This window comes from Anomalospiza imberbis, chromosome 4, assembly GCF_031753505.1.
Source record: "Anomalospiza imberbis isolate Cuckoo-Finch-1a 21T00152 chromosome 4, ASM3175350v1, whole genome shotgun sequence".
In the NCBI taxonomy this organism is placed as follows: Eukaryota; Metazoa; Chordata; class Aves; order Passeriformes; family Viduidae; genus Anomalospiza; species Anomalospiza imberbis.
The window spans coordinates 65331260-65349767 of record NC_089684.1 but is presented as its reverse complement, the minus strand read 5'-3'; the positions used below and the strand labels follow the sequence as shown (position 1 = coordinate 65349767).

Sequence of the window (18508 nt, the reverse complement as noted above, 5' to 3'; positions counted from 1 at the left end):
GGAAGCAAAGATGTTCTTAAAGCAATTTTGCTTCTAAATATTTTTAAAATATTTAGGCATAAAATGTTCATGATAAAGTTTTTATATTCCTTCACTAAAAAATCCACTGCTGACTACAGCAGCAAAATGATGTGTTGTTGCACACACCATTCTTTTTTGACAGTGAGAACTCTTCTATGTGAACAATAAAACATCTACTCTGTGCTAAAAGGAAAAGATCACTTGTAGTTAAAATATGAGAGAACAATTCTGTTCTGAGATCTTTCATTTTATTCCTAGACATTCCCAAGTGTATCCCATAGGACCTCATCCTGCAAGGTGCACTGTACCTTAGCTCTGATTCTGAAAAATACTTAATAACTGCTTTGTTTTAGACTGAAGTGTTCCTATGGACTTTGCTATTCTTAGTAGCAGCACTTGGTTAAATATTTTACTTACTCAGGAGTCAGCTGTTTAAAATATCTTAACATGAAAACTTACTGAAATCAGTAGACTTAATAACTACAGAGAGCTTGAGATCTCAGTTTAGAGTCCCACTGGACAGACTGGCTTCTTGAATTTCTGGATGTTTCACTATGGTTAACAACAAAGTTGCTAAAAAATGTCTATTGTTTAGAACTACAGATTGATTTTTGTATATTTCTGGCAGATAAACACTAGATAATGAATCTCTGTTGGCAGAGAATAGGACTGCATTATACACTCTAAAAGCAAATTCCATATATACAGGCACAGTATCTTCTGCAGAAGGAAGAGGAAATGCAACCCAAGTTGGCATGCACATTTGCTTGTGGGAGCAGAAACAACTTTTAGCCCGTGTATAGGTCATGTTATTGTAAACATACATATGTCAACCATGTCAAAAAATGACAAGTAGCCTATAGAACCTGATTTCATGAGAAAATATAGCACCAGGACGCCTAAAGCCAATGCTGTTTGTTGATCCATTAACTTACTGTGCCTTTAAGCTAAATGGAACTTCAAGAGTTCTATGCAAATGTCAAATGTTCATATTTGAAGTACATAATACTCACTTTGTCAGTACTTTTGCTTGATCTTGAGCTGTTTTTTCTACTTCCTGCCCATGTAGAATTAATTCTGCTACTTTATGAAGCTGTTCAATACAACGAGCCGTTACCTCAGCCAGACTTTCAATGGACAGCATGTAGATTTCCTTAAATTTAAAATGGGAATAATATAATCAATATTAACAACACTGATAAATACATTTATAGGTAAATACATATAAAAGAATTTCAAATATAGGAACCCTTCCTACCCCAACTGGAAATACCAACACATACACGGTGAAGTAAAATCAGCCATCCTCACAAACAACACTGGAAAAGTAAACATCCACAGACTATAAAATACAGACATTCTACTTGCTCTGAAAAATTAGTAAGATCAAGTCTACTGTTTACTTGGCTGGGAACTAGGTCAGGCTCTTGGATTTTCTAACATACCACTTTTAAACCTCTTCCCAACAAACAGAAAGATACCTAAACTCTAGAATAAGTCATAGTCATAATTATTTTCATATGGAGCCAAAAGTACTGAGTCATCCCTTAGCTGAATCTTTAGAGCAGAAATAGATAACGTGCCAAATAAAAAACTGGCTTTTATCAACAATTATAGAAATCTTTATGTAGCACTGTGGGGTTACAGCTTTCACAAGCTGATGCCATCTGGTAATTTGCAATCACAAAAAAATCTGTAATATATACAGTGTATACATTCTGTCTGCTTCTTTAGACTTTTTTGTAGGGAAACATGACAGATAATTTCTAATTAGAAATAACAATCTCAACAAACATAGCAACCACATTTAATATAGCCACTAACTTGACAGGAAATATTCAGTCACAATTAACCTTATCAGAACTGCCTAAATGAACACTTAGCCTTAAGAGCTATCTTTCATAGAGAGAATGAACAGTTGTTAGTTGCCTAAACAATATTTCTGTTTTGTCTATTTATGAATTAAATTGTTTAAATAGTTTGAACATTTTCCCATGTATTGTCATTGAGAGAAGGAGATACTAAGTAAAATAGAGATACAACTTTGAGTGTGCATGTAATGTTTGACATTATACCTCAGAATCCCTCAGCTCACCGTATGTTGAGTACACACATGTATACACACAAAACTACAGATATAAAACAATAAAAACAATGTGATAGAGAACCTGTTACTTTGGTATTTACTTATGGAAACAGAATAACAGTAAGAATATTTATGTAATTTAGTCTTCAACTGGGTCTACAGTGAATAGTTGTGTAGTATTATTTCTTACTACTTCCATGAATTTAAAAAATGATCATGACATATAAAGCCAACACACAAAAAGAGAATCTTATCATTTAATGAAACTTATCCTCCAAAAGTTATTTTACCTCCACAGTTTTGCTTTTTTCTACTTCTGTTTTATCACCCTCAATGTTATTGTCTTTTTGAGTCTTTTCTTCACCAGGTTCTTCAGGTTTCTCATTTAGCTCCTCTTCTATGTCTACTGGGATGGGCAAACTGGCTTCTTCCAGCCATTCATGAGCTTTTTTCCTAGCCTGCCAAACAAAGAACCCAACCCCAAAGTTCAGTTTGAGAAGAGACTATGAGATGACATTCCTGAACATCAATTAACAATACATTTAATTACTTCCTCTTTATACTCAGAGGTTTGAATGTATCAAACCTCTGAGTGGCATTTAATTAGGTGTACATTTAAGAAACTGTACGGAAAAGCATTTTGGACTGCATAAAGATGGATCATCCAGGGATAATTCCTCTAAAGGTATAATATTCCTAACCAATATGTACAGCTGGTGTTAACTCCAAAGTTAATACTTCAGCTTTATCATTCAAATGAATTTACACAGAAATTTTTCTTACACAGTTCCCCAAATAAGAAAATAAGAAGTGTATATAAAAAAGAAAAAAAATTGGAGAGGTAAGAGGGATGTATTAAATTCTTAAAGGAAAAAAAATAAATCACTGTATCTTGAGCTGCTTTCCGTGACATACAAATAGATCAAAGCTGAAAAGTCTTGAGGCTTTATACAACTTCAGACAACTGCCATGCTTAGTAGGATATTAATGATGTCTCTTTTTTAACATGAAATCAAATTAAAACACATTAAGACCTAAGCCTAAGCTAGTTATCCATAGTCTATCTATGCAGCTAGAGAGATAAACATTCATTTGAGCTTAAGACCCGCAGATGAACCAGCTTTAAAGGGACCTGATAGTACAAATGTGACTAGTCATGTGGCTAACTCCTAGACATCTCACTTTTAGAGCAAGAAAAATTATTCTTTACCTGACTTTTGTTCCCAGTATCTAAGATCAAATCTGCTGTTCTCATGAGCCCTGTTCTGCTGAGACACCCCTGGTTCAAGCCTTCTAACACTGGAAAGGGCTTGTTCAACTGCACTGCCTTACTCATCTCACTTCTGTGAAAGCTCTTCTATATTCAGCATTTTAGTCCCAGTCGCCTGTACTTCACTTTCTGAGCTGTCTGAAGTTAACTGGGTACTGCTCCATGTCAGACTTCAGAACAAAGCCCTCCTTCTTTGCCCAAGAAACTGAAGGCAGCTCAGTAACAGGTGCTAACCTTATTTAGCTTGTCAGGAGTAGCAGCAACATGCAATTCAAACAGCAGTTCTGTGAGCATGCTGACAAACTCTTCTCCTGTATCTGCTGCAAGAAATAACAAGACAGTTTTTGTTAGCATGTTACTGTTATAGTATTTTATATGATCAAGTACATCCAGTGAAATAGTTTCACCAAGTATTCCAGCACTTGAAAAATAGTGACAGTGACACAAGAAAGGAATGTGTGGAGGTGTGCATGTATATGCACCAAAATTATGGATAACTGGGATATTCAATTGAATGTTCACTGTGGTTACTGTCTTATTTAACCTCACGTATGAAATTTTTGGTGATAATAGCTTTCAAAATATAGGTAAAGCAACTTTTTCAAATATTCTCCTCATTATTTCATAAACAACTGAAATGAAGCTGCAGTAAAAAAATACATGAAAGGGCTGCATAATCAAAGTGAGAGGAAACATTACAGAGAAGGGTATGTGTGTAGCCTTCTGCTACTTGTACCAGAAAACAGTCATAGTTGTTTCTGCAGTCATAGGAGGAAGGAATGTGTTTCACTGACAAGTGGTTTGTTTTTGCAGGGGCAAATCTGCAGCACACTTTGGTTTGGTCCCTTTTTTTTAAGGTGCTCACTGCCTTGGGTGCGGCCCATTCAAAACACCTGTAAATGTTTCAAGGAGTAGGATAAGCAGTTGTGATTTACTGAAAAAACCAGAACATCTGACCTTCAGAGAAAACATCACTTTGAGCAAAAAGCAGAGCTTCTCCTGGGAGCTGGTTTCAAAGCAAGGAACTACTTTCCACAGAAATTATGGAACAACAGACATCTCATGAATCCTCACTCCTAAGCAGGTAATACACTTTCTCGACTTCTATTCCGCACAACTCCATAGAGGCATGGGGTTTAAAGAGCAAGTAAAGCACAAAAATTTACCATACTAAGACTTTATGCTGAGTACTTGCTGCTCCCCTTAATGATAAACAATGAGTTCCCTGTGAGAGGGATCAACCAAGCTGAGTAAGCACTGCCAGAAGGAGCAGTCTGAGAAGAAATTACTCTCCTGTTAGAACATGTGGATGTTAACACAGTTTTGCTAACTTTTCTGAAGGCCAAAGAAATCTTATCTCACCATCTTGCAAAATGTAGGTTTTACGGGCAAAGTACCTCTGAGAAGATCAAGAGGATGTGGAAGAAATATCCTTTTATGTTTCTTTGTTTCCAAAATACAACAATATGGCGTTCAATGGCATAAGCCAGTCTTCAGTCAGGTCAAGGGGATTTTTGCTGTTAGCTCTAAGAGGTTTGGTATGGATCTCACAGGCCTGGAGACATGAACCATGCTGCCTTTAAGCTGACTTCTTATCCTTCTGTTCTAACCTGTTTGGGGAACTGCTAACATTTCTGACCTGTTTAAGACACCTATTTTGCCCCTAACCAAATCACTCACTCATTTTATTGTAATTTTTGTGAGCTTGGCCCATTCTCTCCAGTGCTGTGCCTTGTCACAGTTATGGAAACACTTATGCTGCTCTAACTTCCTTCTCACACTCCACATGCCACATCTTGCCAAGCAAAACCTATAAAGCAGCTTTGCTACTATGTTTCACAGTCACTTCCATTCAAATTCTGTGTTCTTAAATTTCTTAATGATACTCAAATCTTTACCCCCATCTAGCAAGGGGGGTACAGAGTGAGGATGAAGTTGCTGAACAGAAAATAATTTCTAAATACTTCAAAACTTTCAGATTATACAATGTCTGTAAGAAAAGCTCAGTTACTAAAAATGTTATTATTTTCCATTTTTGCTTTCATTGATGATATAGCAAAAAAATTTAATATTTATTCATGTTTGATCTTCCATATCTCACATTTCAGTTACAATATAAATTCAAAATTAAGCACTGATCAGCTTCCAGAACTTTTAGAGTTAATTTTAGTAACTACCTTATGAAGACGACTACAATATCAGAAATTACAGTTTGGACTGGATTTTTTTAATTACTAGATAAAAAAGTAGCAATTATTCATATGGTTAAGTCTCTGTATTTCTAATTACCTTTTTGAGCCTGCACCACTTCATCATCTAATTCCTTTGGAACAAAGATCTCTTTTATAGCAATTAAATCATTTTTCACAGTCTCCAATTGTTCTCCATCAAGTGTTGCTAAATGTGACTGAATCTGTAAAAGAAAGGACAGTATTACTTACTAAATGTTAATTTAGAGCCTGAATCCAAAATAGACTAAGAAATGGAACATTCCATTATGTTCAAATGTTGTCTCTAACTCCCCACCTCAGACATATTTTTAGATCTTGTCAACAGAATTTGCTGAGTATCACAAAAATTACAGTAGCCTTGCCAGATCATCAGGTCCCTTCCTTCCTCCAGAACATAAATTTTGAACTATGAATCTGTGGTTTAACTGCAAACTGTAATAGGCATTTTGAGATTGCCTGGATGAAGACAGCAGGCAAAAAGAGCACAGGCATAATGGCTAGTCTGAGCACTCATGGGAAGAGCTGGAAAAGGTTGCCTTCAAAATGCAGCCAAAATTATTGACAGTCTACCTGTTCTGAAGAATGTATTGGCAGGTCTTTGCATATCTCAGCTATCTGCAAGTCCCTGCATATCTAATAGGATGGCACACCTAAGAGGGGTGGAAACAGATTCTTTGAATGACTGTTTGTACTACAGTTACATGGTGTCATTCCGTGAGCAGAGCGCTCCTTCTGCCCATGGAAGCCAAGAGAAATGCCCTTCCTACCCTTGATACAAAGTTTTACCTTTATGTTCGTTTCAAGGGGCTTTTTTAGAGCTTGCTTGACAGATGTACACTCTACCTCAGTGCAAGGCCGGACACAGGTGTTTCTTACTGATGTGTCCTGTGTCCAGCTCCTGTGCTCAGGGTTAAACCCAAGATAAAGCCGTGGCACTCGAGTCAGGTTCTGAAGGACTACATAAGGCTTTTTTCCCCCCTTTCTATAGCACTATTCATTTCAAGGGAACCTCTTTTAATGGAAACTTAAAATAAAAGCCTAAACATACATGTCTTCAGCTCCTCTTGCACTCCTCCTGTGGCTTTTGGGCTGTTAGAAGTGGTCTCAAGTTTCTCTACAGTACTCTTTCTGTATTCTGTGTCTGTGTGCATCTGTGCATGGTAAGTGAAACATTTATCTGAGTACTGGACTTGTTGACCCACACAGTCACCATCAATCCTCTTGGACTGAGTAGGACTATGTACGTGTCCAGGACATAAATGAAGTGCATCAGAAACCTCATGGTAACAACCTGCACATGTCTGGCTTACCCTGTGGTATTTCATAGTAAAATAAAAATATTGTTGACACATGCAATTAACCTGAACTTGTTTTCTATCTATCCCTTTCCTATTTAATATGGGGGGGAGGGGTTGGCCATTTTTGGTTTTGTTTTTTGCTCCAAAAGCAGACCCTTGAACCTTACATGTGTGGTTTGAACATATAGTTTTTCATCTAAATAATAACAAAAAATAAAAACAACATTGACAGTATGCACCTGTTATTAATATAAGCTTCTTTTATTTGTGAGAGCAAATAAAATATTTTAAAATATAAGTTGGTTATATTTTATTAAGAAGTACCCCCTAGGGCAAAGAATGCTAATTACAATAACAAACAAAAAGAAAACTTGTTTTTAAGACATTTATTTAGAAAACTGTTTCTGTACAAAAATATCACTGCTAGGAATCTACAAAATTCTATTAGTCCACTGTCAGTGATCTACTGATGTACTAGCAGAGCAAATAAATTGAGAGTTGAAATTGAAATACATATTTATCAGATAGGCCTTACTAACATTACCATCTTCAGAGAGACATTTATATGCTTCCAGTAATAATATCTTGGTGTAGTTCTACATAACTTTAAAAACTAACACAATAAGAACTGAATAAGTAATCTGGAACTAATTTTAATTGACCAGCCTCCATGTGTAGTAGGTCTGGAATTCCTGAATGTAAGTATGTGTACTTGATTTCAACCAAAAGATTTCAACCTCCTTGCAAATTCTGCAAGGAATTTCAAGAAATCTGCAGTGTCACAAGCTGTGTATAGCACACTACATATGGTCCTAACAAAAATACCTGTCAGTTAGGAAGCTTGTTTTGAGTTAATCTTGTAGTTACATTTTAGATGTATTGAGTTCCTAAAACCCAGGGCTAGCCCATCGGATCAATTCAGCTCTGAACTTAATGGAAAACTTCCTGTTCAATCTATGCACATCTGCAGAATAAAATTAATGTAAAGATAATTTTTTTTACCAACCATATTGATTTATGCTGTCTGCATACTGTACCTGAGCTTCACTTTCATTTGACAGGATTTCCAGAGCTTCAAGATGAGACAAACCTTGGAATTCATCAAAAAGTAGTCCATAATGTGCTGTTCTTTCAACTGTAACTTGCTGGGCCCGCCTCTGTTTCTCTTTCTCTTTGGCTTCTCTCAACAGCTGTAAATATGTACATTATTCCATGTTTTATTGATAGTACTGTAAGTGTGACAGATTTTATTACTATCTGCTTCTGTGTGTCTAGAAGTAGTAATAAAATTTGGGACTATATCACACCTGCAGAGCTAAAATTTTAGAGATTAAATGGGTAACTTCTTTTTTGATAGTTTTCTCTGATAAAATATTTATATAATATTCTAAGGATGGTTTTCCCAATGGTAATTGCTAACCAACTCTTTTTAAAATACAATGAAAAAAAAAAATCTTGCTTATATTTTCAAAAGCAATGTCAGCTACAGATACCATATAATAAATTTCCCCACCCATTATAATGAAAGAGAAAGGACTATTTCATGTGCAGCCTTAAAGAGTCATGCAATTCTTTCTACAGATCACAAAATGGGAAGAGTATTATTTTCAAGACTATCCACCAACTTGCATAAATAATGCACCTACATAAATATTTTCTATAAAATATTTTTAGCAAATACTTAAGTCAGTTTCATGTGACAGCAAGACTGGCAAAAGAGATTGATGACTTATACCGAAGGTGGGGCAGAACTACCCTCTATATACTTGGGTATATTTTGGTGGGCTTTTAATACACTTCTACCAGTGTATAAGAAGGATAGAATAGGATAGCATAGGATATCCAATAGGATCTTCTCCTCCTTCCTTCTATTCCTGGACGAAGTGGCCTCTTGTGGATTTCCTACAGTAAAGGTGGTAAATACACCTGAACTACATGTTAGGTCACACACAAGTCTCTGAATACAGGTGAACTCCCACCACTTATGTTATTCCACTGTTCAAAATTCCTACAATATTGTCTTCAGTGATTCATTTAATACAAAAGACTTAAAATTTACACTACAGTACATTTCTCCTCTGAAGTCTCCATCTTCAAAAGTTAACTCACAAAATTTTATGAACAAATCACTGAAAAGTGATAGTGCAACCCCTGAGAACTGATTTATGCTGCATTCTGCCTCAGATTCTATGTGCAAATCCATGCCTGTTGTTAAAGGAGACATTCTCAAAAGCTCATTTTAACCCTGTGGGCTTTAACAAGTGTTAATTGCTTTTGATCTACTACAACAGTATAAGTCTGTTAACGCTTCCAATGATGAATACTAAAGATGAAACATCTCATTAAAAGAAAAATACCTTACTCTTCTCTACAGAGAACTAAACAAGCAGTAAACACAGTTTCTTTTCAATGTCTATAGTATACCCTCCTTTCAGTGTCTGGAGAACTAAATTAATTTTGTACTGACAGTATTTATACTTCTGTTTTCAGCACATCTCTGAGCTTTAAAACATAAGAGTCACAACTGTGTAAGGATACCATTAAGTCAGATGGACACTGAGATACAACTTTTTACAGGTTTCATTCCTAATGAAACATATGTCATATTCCAGTATTACTGATTTCCAAGGAAAACAGTATAGTAATGTTTATGCTGGAAGATATCTATCTACAGCTGTTACCAAAACACCAACAATTTGATTTTGCCTCCAGACTGTAATGATTTATCACCACATATGCTATCTTATTTAAATCAGCAATTGCATATATAATTATGCAGAAAAGATGATTTTACATTATGTTTTGTGGTTCTATGAAGAAAATAAAGTAGAGCAGCTGTAAAGCTTAATATTTATTTCCATAAGCCCAGCCAGCATCTACTGCAATAAATAAAGCCTCTCCCTGAGGCATGTGAAATTCTGGAAAAAGAATCTGAAATTGCAGTGACAGAGTAGTATTTAAATATATCCAACCTGAGATAGTGAGACTGTTCTTGCCATCAATGTTTTGGTTCTCTTAAATCCAGGATCGCTTTCTGCAAGGACATTCATGGTTGTCTTCCCAATAAATTCCAAAGCATCTAAGCCTCCAGATAATACACTTTTCCCCTGTATAAAATAATACAATGTGGTTATTTTCTTCCCAGTTTAGGCTAATATGAACTTTAAAGAGGAGTGCTTTGTGGAGACTGTCTTTGACTTCAGGTCCCTAAATTTCCTATACTTTAACTAACAAGAGAATTGATGTATTTACTTTGTTCTGAATATGGTTTCTGACAGAAAAAAAACCCTATACAAATATTTCCAGTTAATGGAACTACTTACACCAGAGGAAATGTAACAATTGAAAATTAAAAATAATAAAAAAAAAATCGTAAAAAGGCTGGAGCACATGTCCTGTGAAAACAGTCTGAGAAAATCGGGGCTGTTCAGCCTGGAGAAGAGAATGCTCTGAGGAGACCTTCCAGCAGCCTTCCAGTACCTAAATGGGGCCTATGGGAAGGCTTGAGAGGGACGCTTGCAAGGGCAAGCAGTGTTTGGACAAAAGGGAATGGCTTTACCTTGAGAGAGGAGAGATTTAGATTGGGTATCAGGGAGAAATTCTTCACTATGAGGATGGTGAAGCACTGGAACATGCTGCCCAAAGAGGTGGTGGATGCCCTACCCCTGGAAGTATTAAAGGCCAGGCTGGATCAGGCTTTGAGCAACCTGGTTTAGTGGAAGGTGTCTATGCTCAAGGCAGGGGCATAGGAACTAGATGATCTTTAAGTTCCCTTCCAATCTTAACTATTCAGTGTCTCTGTCATTCTATGCATACCACTTTAATTTCAACCAACGGCATCTGGCTTGTAGGAACTTGTTTTAGACATGAATAATATGGAGTCAAGTTCATAATGAACAGAAGACTCTGCCTTACTGGATTTTAAAATTTTAACACTTATGATGACTCTGGAACTGTCTATTTAAATACATATGTTTTTCTGTGTCTTCATTTTTTTTATGTACACTGAAGAAGACGTTTCACTGGCTAAAGATTTCCATTTCAATCTGGATAATGTGTGTGTCAGATACTCAAATGCTGATGTAACCTGATATATTCCAAAGTCTCAAGTGGCATTACAGGTGACTTACTGAGACCTTAAGTGATTCTTTTAGTGCCACATTTGTCACTGTGGTATAGCAGCCTCTCCAGGCTGCCTACAAGCACATTTCTTGTATTTGCAAGTCTTGTATAATGCTCAAGTAATCTTAGTGGTGGCCAGCTCTCACAAGCCATATGATGCTCCAGGTTTTCTAGAAACTACATTTGGAATAATTTATAGGAATCTCCTTCTGTTCCCAAAATCTTTGATATTAAAGTGACGAGGCAGTCAGAGCAAACTGGATATACAATAAAAAAGAATTGCCATTTCATAAAACTTGCTCAGTGGGGAATTAATCTTCTATGCTTTTACAGCCAATGTTTAAAGCCTTCTTTAATTTCAAGTGAAACACCATACTTAGAGGTGTAAAAAAGCTGGGGAAGAAGATGACGCAAAAATTGATATGGAAATGGTATGGTACAGGATTTTGCAAAATCTGAAACTCAAAAAAAGAGAAAAGGATGAAGTTCAACACGCAAAATATAAGGACAATAGGAAAGAGCTGTGAACAAAAGATTTTGCCTCACTACGTTTGCAATCAGACCCCCTTCTGGGAAGGCTAATATGAAATGAGAGACTAGAAAAGAGGTGAAGGTAAAGAACAGAGAGCTTAGTAAAAGCCTTAAAATAGGCAAATGGAGTATCTTCTTATGTTATCTGCCTTCAAAAATGGTAACAAGTCCTATCACACTTTCTCTGGAGGGACTTAACTGTAAAAATAAAAAATCAGATGATGGTACAATAATGAAAAATATTTTCCAAGAATTTGCAGATTTCTACATAGTTTTGGAGAAGACCATATTTTTTTTCACTGAAACTGGTGAAAACATAGTAACTGAGTTAGTTATTTGACTTTTCATTTTTTTAAATTAGACAGTTTAATTTTAAAGTTATTTTGTCACAGAAAAGACTCTAAAGAGACTTACAAAAAAACTGTTTTTACAAAGACCTGTAACTTAAAAAACGAGACGTACAGTGAAGTTTAACCTAAAAATAATGAAAAATAACTAGAGCAGAGAGACCAGCTAAAATGACTCACTGTGTTTTGTACAGCACTAGTGATAGCTGACAGCATGCCACGAGATCCAGATGAAGGAGAAGAAGGAATATTCTCAGAAGAGCTTTGGGCCAGAGAATCTTCTGCTTCTAACAATAGAAAACAAGCAAGTTACAGCATAACTTCAATCCTGTAAGTCAAAAATTACAGTAAACTGGTTTCTGTGACCAAAATCTTAGAAGTTTTGTAAATGGAACTAATTTGGCAGGGTCAAAGAGTTTTGTCCAATTTCAGTGGACTTGAACTTACGAGTAACTGGTGTTTCAGCTGCAGGAGGCTCTGCTGTTTCCAGAGATGCTGAACTTCCACTATGAATTCTTAGGGTAGTTCCTGCTTTTTCCTTTACTGCTGTTATCCCATGACCTATAGCAGAGGCATATTTTAGAATATATGATTTGAAAACTTATTACTAACAGTGCATAGTATTCTTCTACTTCATGAATTATGACAAAATATCTATTAAACTTACCTCAATTGCTTAATTTTCTCTAGGTTAATAATTCACTTCTTCTACTATTTTCATATTAACTGAATATAAATTATAAAGCTGAAATATAACAAAAATTATGCTGGATCAGAAAAGTAGAAGTTATTTCAGTGGCACACATAAGTTTAGTTCCCTTCTTTTCAAAATGCTAAATATTCTATTGCAATCAGTTTAAATGGAGACTGACAGTCCTCCTAAGGCCATAGGGTATGACCTCACATAGTTTTCAATATTCTAGAACAATTAACCCAAAGTTATTGTGTATGACTGCAGGACTGAGGTAAGGAATTTGTTCTTCAGTCCTCTGCATAGGTGTTATGTTTTTAGGAATACTGACTCCAGTCCTCAAAGTTATTTCAGGATTTAAGCTCCTTTAAGTTTCTCATTTGAAGTAAAATTCTTAAGTGTCTCTCCCCAAAGCTACTATTTAAATACACTTTGTAAAGTCTGCTGATGTTAAATGACACAGGCAGAATTACTGCTCCAGTGGCAGGTGATCTCCTACAGAGACTTTACTACCTTTACATGATTCATATGCAGTGACTCCCTAAGCCTCTATTAAAATGGTCTATTTAAAATAAAGTATATGTGTTGCTACTGTTTCTAGCTGAATATTTTTGACAGAACAGGATTGCCTTGCTGGTTTTCTACACAGAGTTTATTTACACTAGCAGATCACAGGGACTGCTAATATCCCACTATAGGACTGGGTAGACTGGCTGGTAGTCAATCAAGGGGAGGCAGTATCTTCCTAATCTGCATCAACTGTAGTTGAAAAATGCTGCCCTTAGAAAAGGCTACTCTGAAATTGTCTGCCTATTTTGCTTCCAGATATGTGCACGAGTATGTCCATGATACACTTCTCTTGTTACAAGCAATCCACTTGTTAATCTTCCTTAGCTGGAAGTTTCTGTGTATCAGCTAAGGTGCAAGAGGTGAACAACAAACCAGGTGAGCAATATTTCTTTCCAACACAAAATTAAATAGCTTCAGCGACAGGATTTGATTTTTATCTTGTACAGTACACTGTTAGTGCATCTTGCATGAAACCAATCACTTCTAGCAGTAGGACAATCCAGAGTGCTTCAAGTATTGGCCTAACAACTTATGAGAAATGTTAATGACAATTTCATACTTCTTTGGTTAAACTGAAGTGTAAATAGATAAATTATTTCAGAGAAGGCATTAATACAGATGGTCAGGCAGATATCAAGACATCTAAGGTGCAAAGGTATGCATATTGATTCATTAAGTGTTGTCCACAATTTCCTACAACTGTGTGCATTCTATTAGAGAAGTTCAAAGCATCTTTTCTGAATTACATTCATTACAGCAAAATAGCCTATCACTTGCCAGTGCTCTGCAGGATTCTGAAAAAACATATACATCTATGTGTGTGTGTGCAGTCATACAAATATGCTTTTGAACATCTGATTCAAGAATGATCCAGCAAATCTAGTTGGAGTAGGAAAAAGGAAATCTTAAATTTATGAATATTTATGAATATATATATTTATGAATAAATATACTCTAGAAAACATACATGAAGCAGCACCTCTGAAAGATCACATAGAAGAAAACTGCAGTATCTGGAGGTAAATATAAAGAACAGATATGCCCTATGGAACAGACCTGCAGAGACAAGGAATTTCATAAGGCTGCACAAGGTCCCAATGTTTCACACTGTAACAGCCTAGGCAGATAAATGCTTTTACCTGTCCAAAGAAAATATGACCTTTATCTATTTTATCTCGTGTCTTACAAAAAACAGTAGTGCATCCAACTGTGCAGGTCATAGCAGGTTATGCATAGCAGGTTATCACAATGTTTAAGTCATGGCTGGATAATTTCCTGACTTTTGCAAAGTCTGTTCCAATGAAGATACTGAAGAACAGTGTACTGCATGGTCTAATCCCAATCTCCCACAAATTTTAAAGAGCTGAATGAAAATATTAGTGTGGATAGATTCTGGAGTCATTTATTTAATCCCCATATTCCTGGGACTCAGATCACTATTAATTGTGCTTTTACACTAATATAATAGATACTGCATGTCCTTTTCATTGCTTCTGCTCACAACTTTTTAAATGAGCAAGAATTTTACTCTTTTAATTGACTTAACCAATTTGTCTTGGTAACAAAATACTATGGTCCTGTAGTCATATAAGAAATCCTATAAATATTGAGCAAAAATTTGAATTGTCTGCAAAAGTTATAAATTTTCAGAACAATTTCCCACTTTTTTCCCGTTATTTTTTTTATAGCCTTGAATTGGTTCCCGTAGTTTGGCAGACAAGCTAACACATTTAAGAAGAGAAAGAACACAGTTGCTGTATTGATATTTACTGACCTACAAAAGGCAGCATTTTTGGGGCTGTGGTTACATGCACTAGAATAATAAGAAAATACTCCAGGTCAGCTTGGGGTGGCTTTGTTGAACTAAGCTATATGGCACGTACATTTGACTGCAGCAACAAAACCAGATGAGATCAGAAGACCACAACTGAAGCAACCATTAGATACACATATGTGCACAAACAGGGCAGAAATGCTTGTTGCCTTGGAAATGAAAACAATTATTTGCAATTTCAAAAGGCACTGAAATAAAAGAGGTCATGGGAGAGAAGCCTACAATTTAAAGATGCATTCATTTTGTAACACTGGGTGTGCTAATGCAAGTGAGCTGACACCTCTGACATCTCCATTTAATCTCCTGTAACAGCAGACAGAAGAGCTATGCAATGGGCATAGTTAACTGTGAGCTTTTGGAAGAAAGCATTCTTTTTTCCCCCTGTGTTGTTGCTTTTGTTTCTCTTGCCTTCATGATTCCTTGCCTTTCTATTGTCTGGCAATTTCCACAGAATATTATTGTTCGTGTTCCTAGCTGGGCTCTTTCATTTGAAAATGAAGGTTTTGCTAACACTGCCTAACAACGTGACCTGCCTTTTGGTTTGCCTTATCTGCCCAAGGCCAGATTACAGCACTCACAGCTTTAGTCAGATACATCCAACTTCACTGCAAGCTGTCTTATCTTCCACCTCCCAGCTTAGTAGTTTTGGAATTCCTGCAGAGCTGAGAGAGGCAAACAGACACTTCTGGAGGGCAGTTCACTATGTCTGAAACCTAAACCACTCTGTATAGGAATCACTGATTCCTTGTCCATCTAGTACTCACAAGCAATTGGACTCTCTGATTCAGTGGTACACATGGGGAGGAGTTGGAGTTTTGAGATTTTGTCCCTGGCTGTCACACCACCTTTGTAACCTGTGTCCTATTATGGGAGCATATCTAATGAAGAACTGATCAAAATTTAGTCTAGAAACATGAGTGAAGCTTCATCTAGCACAAGCTAAAGATGAAGACCGAGGCCTTACATGAGCATCTTTCAACAGATGAGAAACTGAGGAACCTGAAACTGGCTGGAAAAGAATCACTCCACAACATGAAGTATAGAGATGTGGACAATCCAGCCATGCTCCTGTTCTGTACACTAAAATGTGAGACCCCATTGTGCTCCCTTTTAGGCTATCCTATTGGCACTCCATTCACTTCAAGCCTTCATAAAATTTCTCTTCCTTGCAGTTAAAACAAAAAAAACCCAGGCTAGATTCTTGTAATACCTGTGCTATCTTGTCTATAAATCAGGAATCACACCAATTAATCTAGTAAATGAGACTAGATTCCGATCTCCTTATTGCAAGCATGAAAGGTTTCAATAATAGCAATAAGCATAAAGGGTGTTACACCATTTTATTGGTTCTTAGTTTCTTCTAGACTATAAGCCCATGTTAAAAGACATAAAGAAAGCAAAAGAGTCTGCCAACCCAAAATGCATGCACATTTCCTTCTGTCTGTTACTTCCATTCAGCATTCTTAAAAAGGAGTAAGTGTAAAGGGCTTTGCTGCTACAGCCCCCAAAAAGTATTATTTCCAAAACAGCTGTGAGCACCATGTGATTCCAACCCAAAGTAGTTTTCCCTTAATCAGCGAATTTATTAAATTTAAAAAGTCTGAGGAGATTAACTATCCTCTTTATGATCACATAAAGTACAAGCATAACTAAAGTACAAGCATAACACCCAGCCTTCTTTTTTTAATATTATACTTTATTTTCCAACAGGGCAATAGTATCTATAGAGAATAGAAAAGACATTTGCAATGTTTGAACACTTCAGTTTCACATTATCTGCAGCACGGGCATTTCTGATCCACAAAGAAGTCAACTGAAGCTATGTAATGCTGATTATTACACATACCCATGCATAATAATATCCAAGCTCATGAACACAGTGACATCTAAAGTGACATTTCGTTCTGTCATGCTGAGTGACAAAAAGTGCTTTTCAGCATACTAGGGAGAAGTATGGGTATCTGATATTTTCATGTGCCATTCTCATAGTTGAGGAACTAGATGAGAATATACGCAAGAACAAAATAATCAAGATAGCAGCACATTAATTACAAACAATACATTAGAAAGATGCATTACCCAGCCTTATAGTAGGAATTTCAGGGATCATATGACTCAAACAGCTGGGTTATTTTTTTATTACTTTTACTGTATGAATGTATTGATAGGTGCTAGTTTTAGCAATGGCCCTAAAGGTAAAACACCTTAAACTTACACAGAGTGAAGCATTTGTATACAGCATGACAGAGAACAGACTTGGAAATGCAGCTCATTGAGCACCATAACTTCAGCATCTTATGAATGTCATACCTCATTCAAAACACCACAGCATATGAAAGGCAATGCTTGCAGAAGGTAGTCACTTTCATTAAGCTAGCAGATAGATTAGCTGGAAGAAATACCAAAGACCCACGCTTTAAAGCATAGAAGATGTTTTAAAAATGCAAGTCACAAGCTGCCAGTACAAATTGAAAATATATTTTGCCTCACATAAGCCCTGGAGATAAAGAGTTTGCTGTTACAGCTAAGCTAACCTAATGGCTTCTTGGTGCAGTTATGGGAGGTTCTACTCCTCCCCATGTTCCACACTTGTCCCTTCTGCTTGCCCTGAAACTGGTCTCAAAGAGACAGTTCAAGGAACTGAAGAGGCAGAAAATGGATTTTTCTTTCCTCTAGAGCTATTCTCATGTCAGTTTCGCTTCCTAAACTGGATTAGAGGGAACTCAGAGGAACACAAATGCTGGTACAGGGAGAAGAAGAAACATGCAAGGAAAGGACTGGTGGGGGACTACCGTTTCCGTGGCTACTACCCATTAATTGATTTAGCTGCAACAGTCACCCTCTTGAGCAGGATAGCTTTATCAACATTGTCAAAAGACTGCATTGTGTAATGGCTGATGTACTAAAAAACACAACTGAAAAGAAAGACACTAAAATGGTGATAATTAGTACAAGTTGCTCCTCCATATCACAGTGAGCCTTCTCCCATCTCATCATTCCAGCAAATATTTCAGTGGTTCTGCTCCACTGTGGTTCCACAAGGAGGAACCAACTTTCTTGCACCTTTTGAAAAACAAAAGAAATCTCTTCACCTCATTGATGAAGTTGATTCAATAGTTTGCTTAGTGTGACATCTAGTGTCAAGATCCCAAACATGGTTCAGGCAGTGACTGAAACTAATCCAAAGGCATTACAGATTCTGTTGTGTAGAGGAGTATCACATCTGTCTTGTCGTGGGGACCTCAATCCAAATAATGTCAAAATCAGTTCAATGACAACAGATATTTTCTTTGGAATAAAAAACTACCACCAAAACAATCCCTGGCTGTATGTGCAGAGGTACTTAAAGGAGGATGAGATACAGATTATATGGAAACCGAGTTATTATTGGGAACTAAAATCAGCTGTCCTAAATAAATTATAGCCACGCATTAAAAATGCTCATGTGTTTGTGAATTCTCTATCAGTGTCGGAAGGATAATGAAATTGAGATCATTGGAACAACAT

General features: G+C 36.4%; 2 protein-coding genes across 4 annotated transcripts in view; one reads left to right on the top strand and one right to left on the bottom strand.

Annotated features, from left to right (window-relative positions):
• FAM114A1 (family with sequence similarity 114 member A1) overlaps positions 1-18508 on the bottom strand; it is a 29727-nt gene that overhangs the window by 4565 nt on the left and 6654 nt on the right. For all 3 annotated transcript variants that reach the window (XM_068188873.1, XM_068188870.1, XM_068188874.1), the window contains exons 4-11: positions 12354-12467; positions 12087-12193; positions 9879-10013; positions 7944-8096; positions 5667-5790; positions 3612-3697; positions 2398-2565; positions 1035-1174 (exon numbers count right to left, since the gene is read on the bottom strand). In XM_068188873.1, the coding sequence (XP_068044974.1) occupies positions 1035-1174; positions 2398-2565; positions 3612-3697; positions 5667-5790; positions 7944-8096; positions 9879-10013; positions 12087-12193; positions 12354-12467 (1027 nt within the window). The remainder of the gene's footprint in view (positions 1-1034; positions 1175-2397; positions 2566-3611; positions 3698-5666; positions 5791-7943; positions 8097-9878; positions 10014-12086; positions 12194-12353; positions 12468-18508) is intronic.
• Positions 4189-18508, top strand: part of LOC137473125 (toll-like receptor 1) — a 28549-nt gene continuing 14229 nt past the window's right edge. The window contains exon 1 of the mRNA XM_068188869.1: positions 4189-4461. The gene's annotated coding sequence lies outside the window, so the exon portion shown is untranslated. The remainder of the gene's footprint in view (positions 4462-18508) is intronic.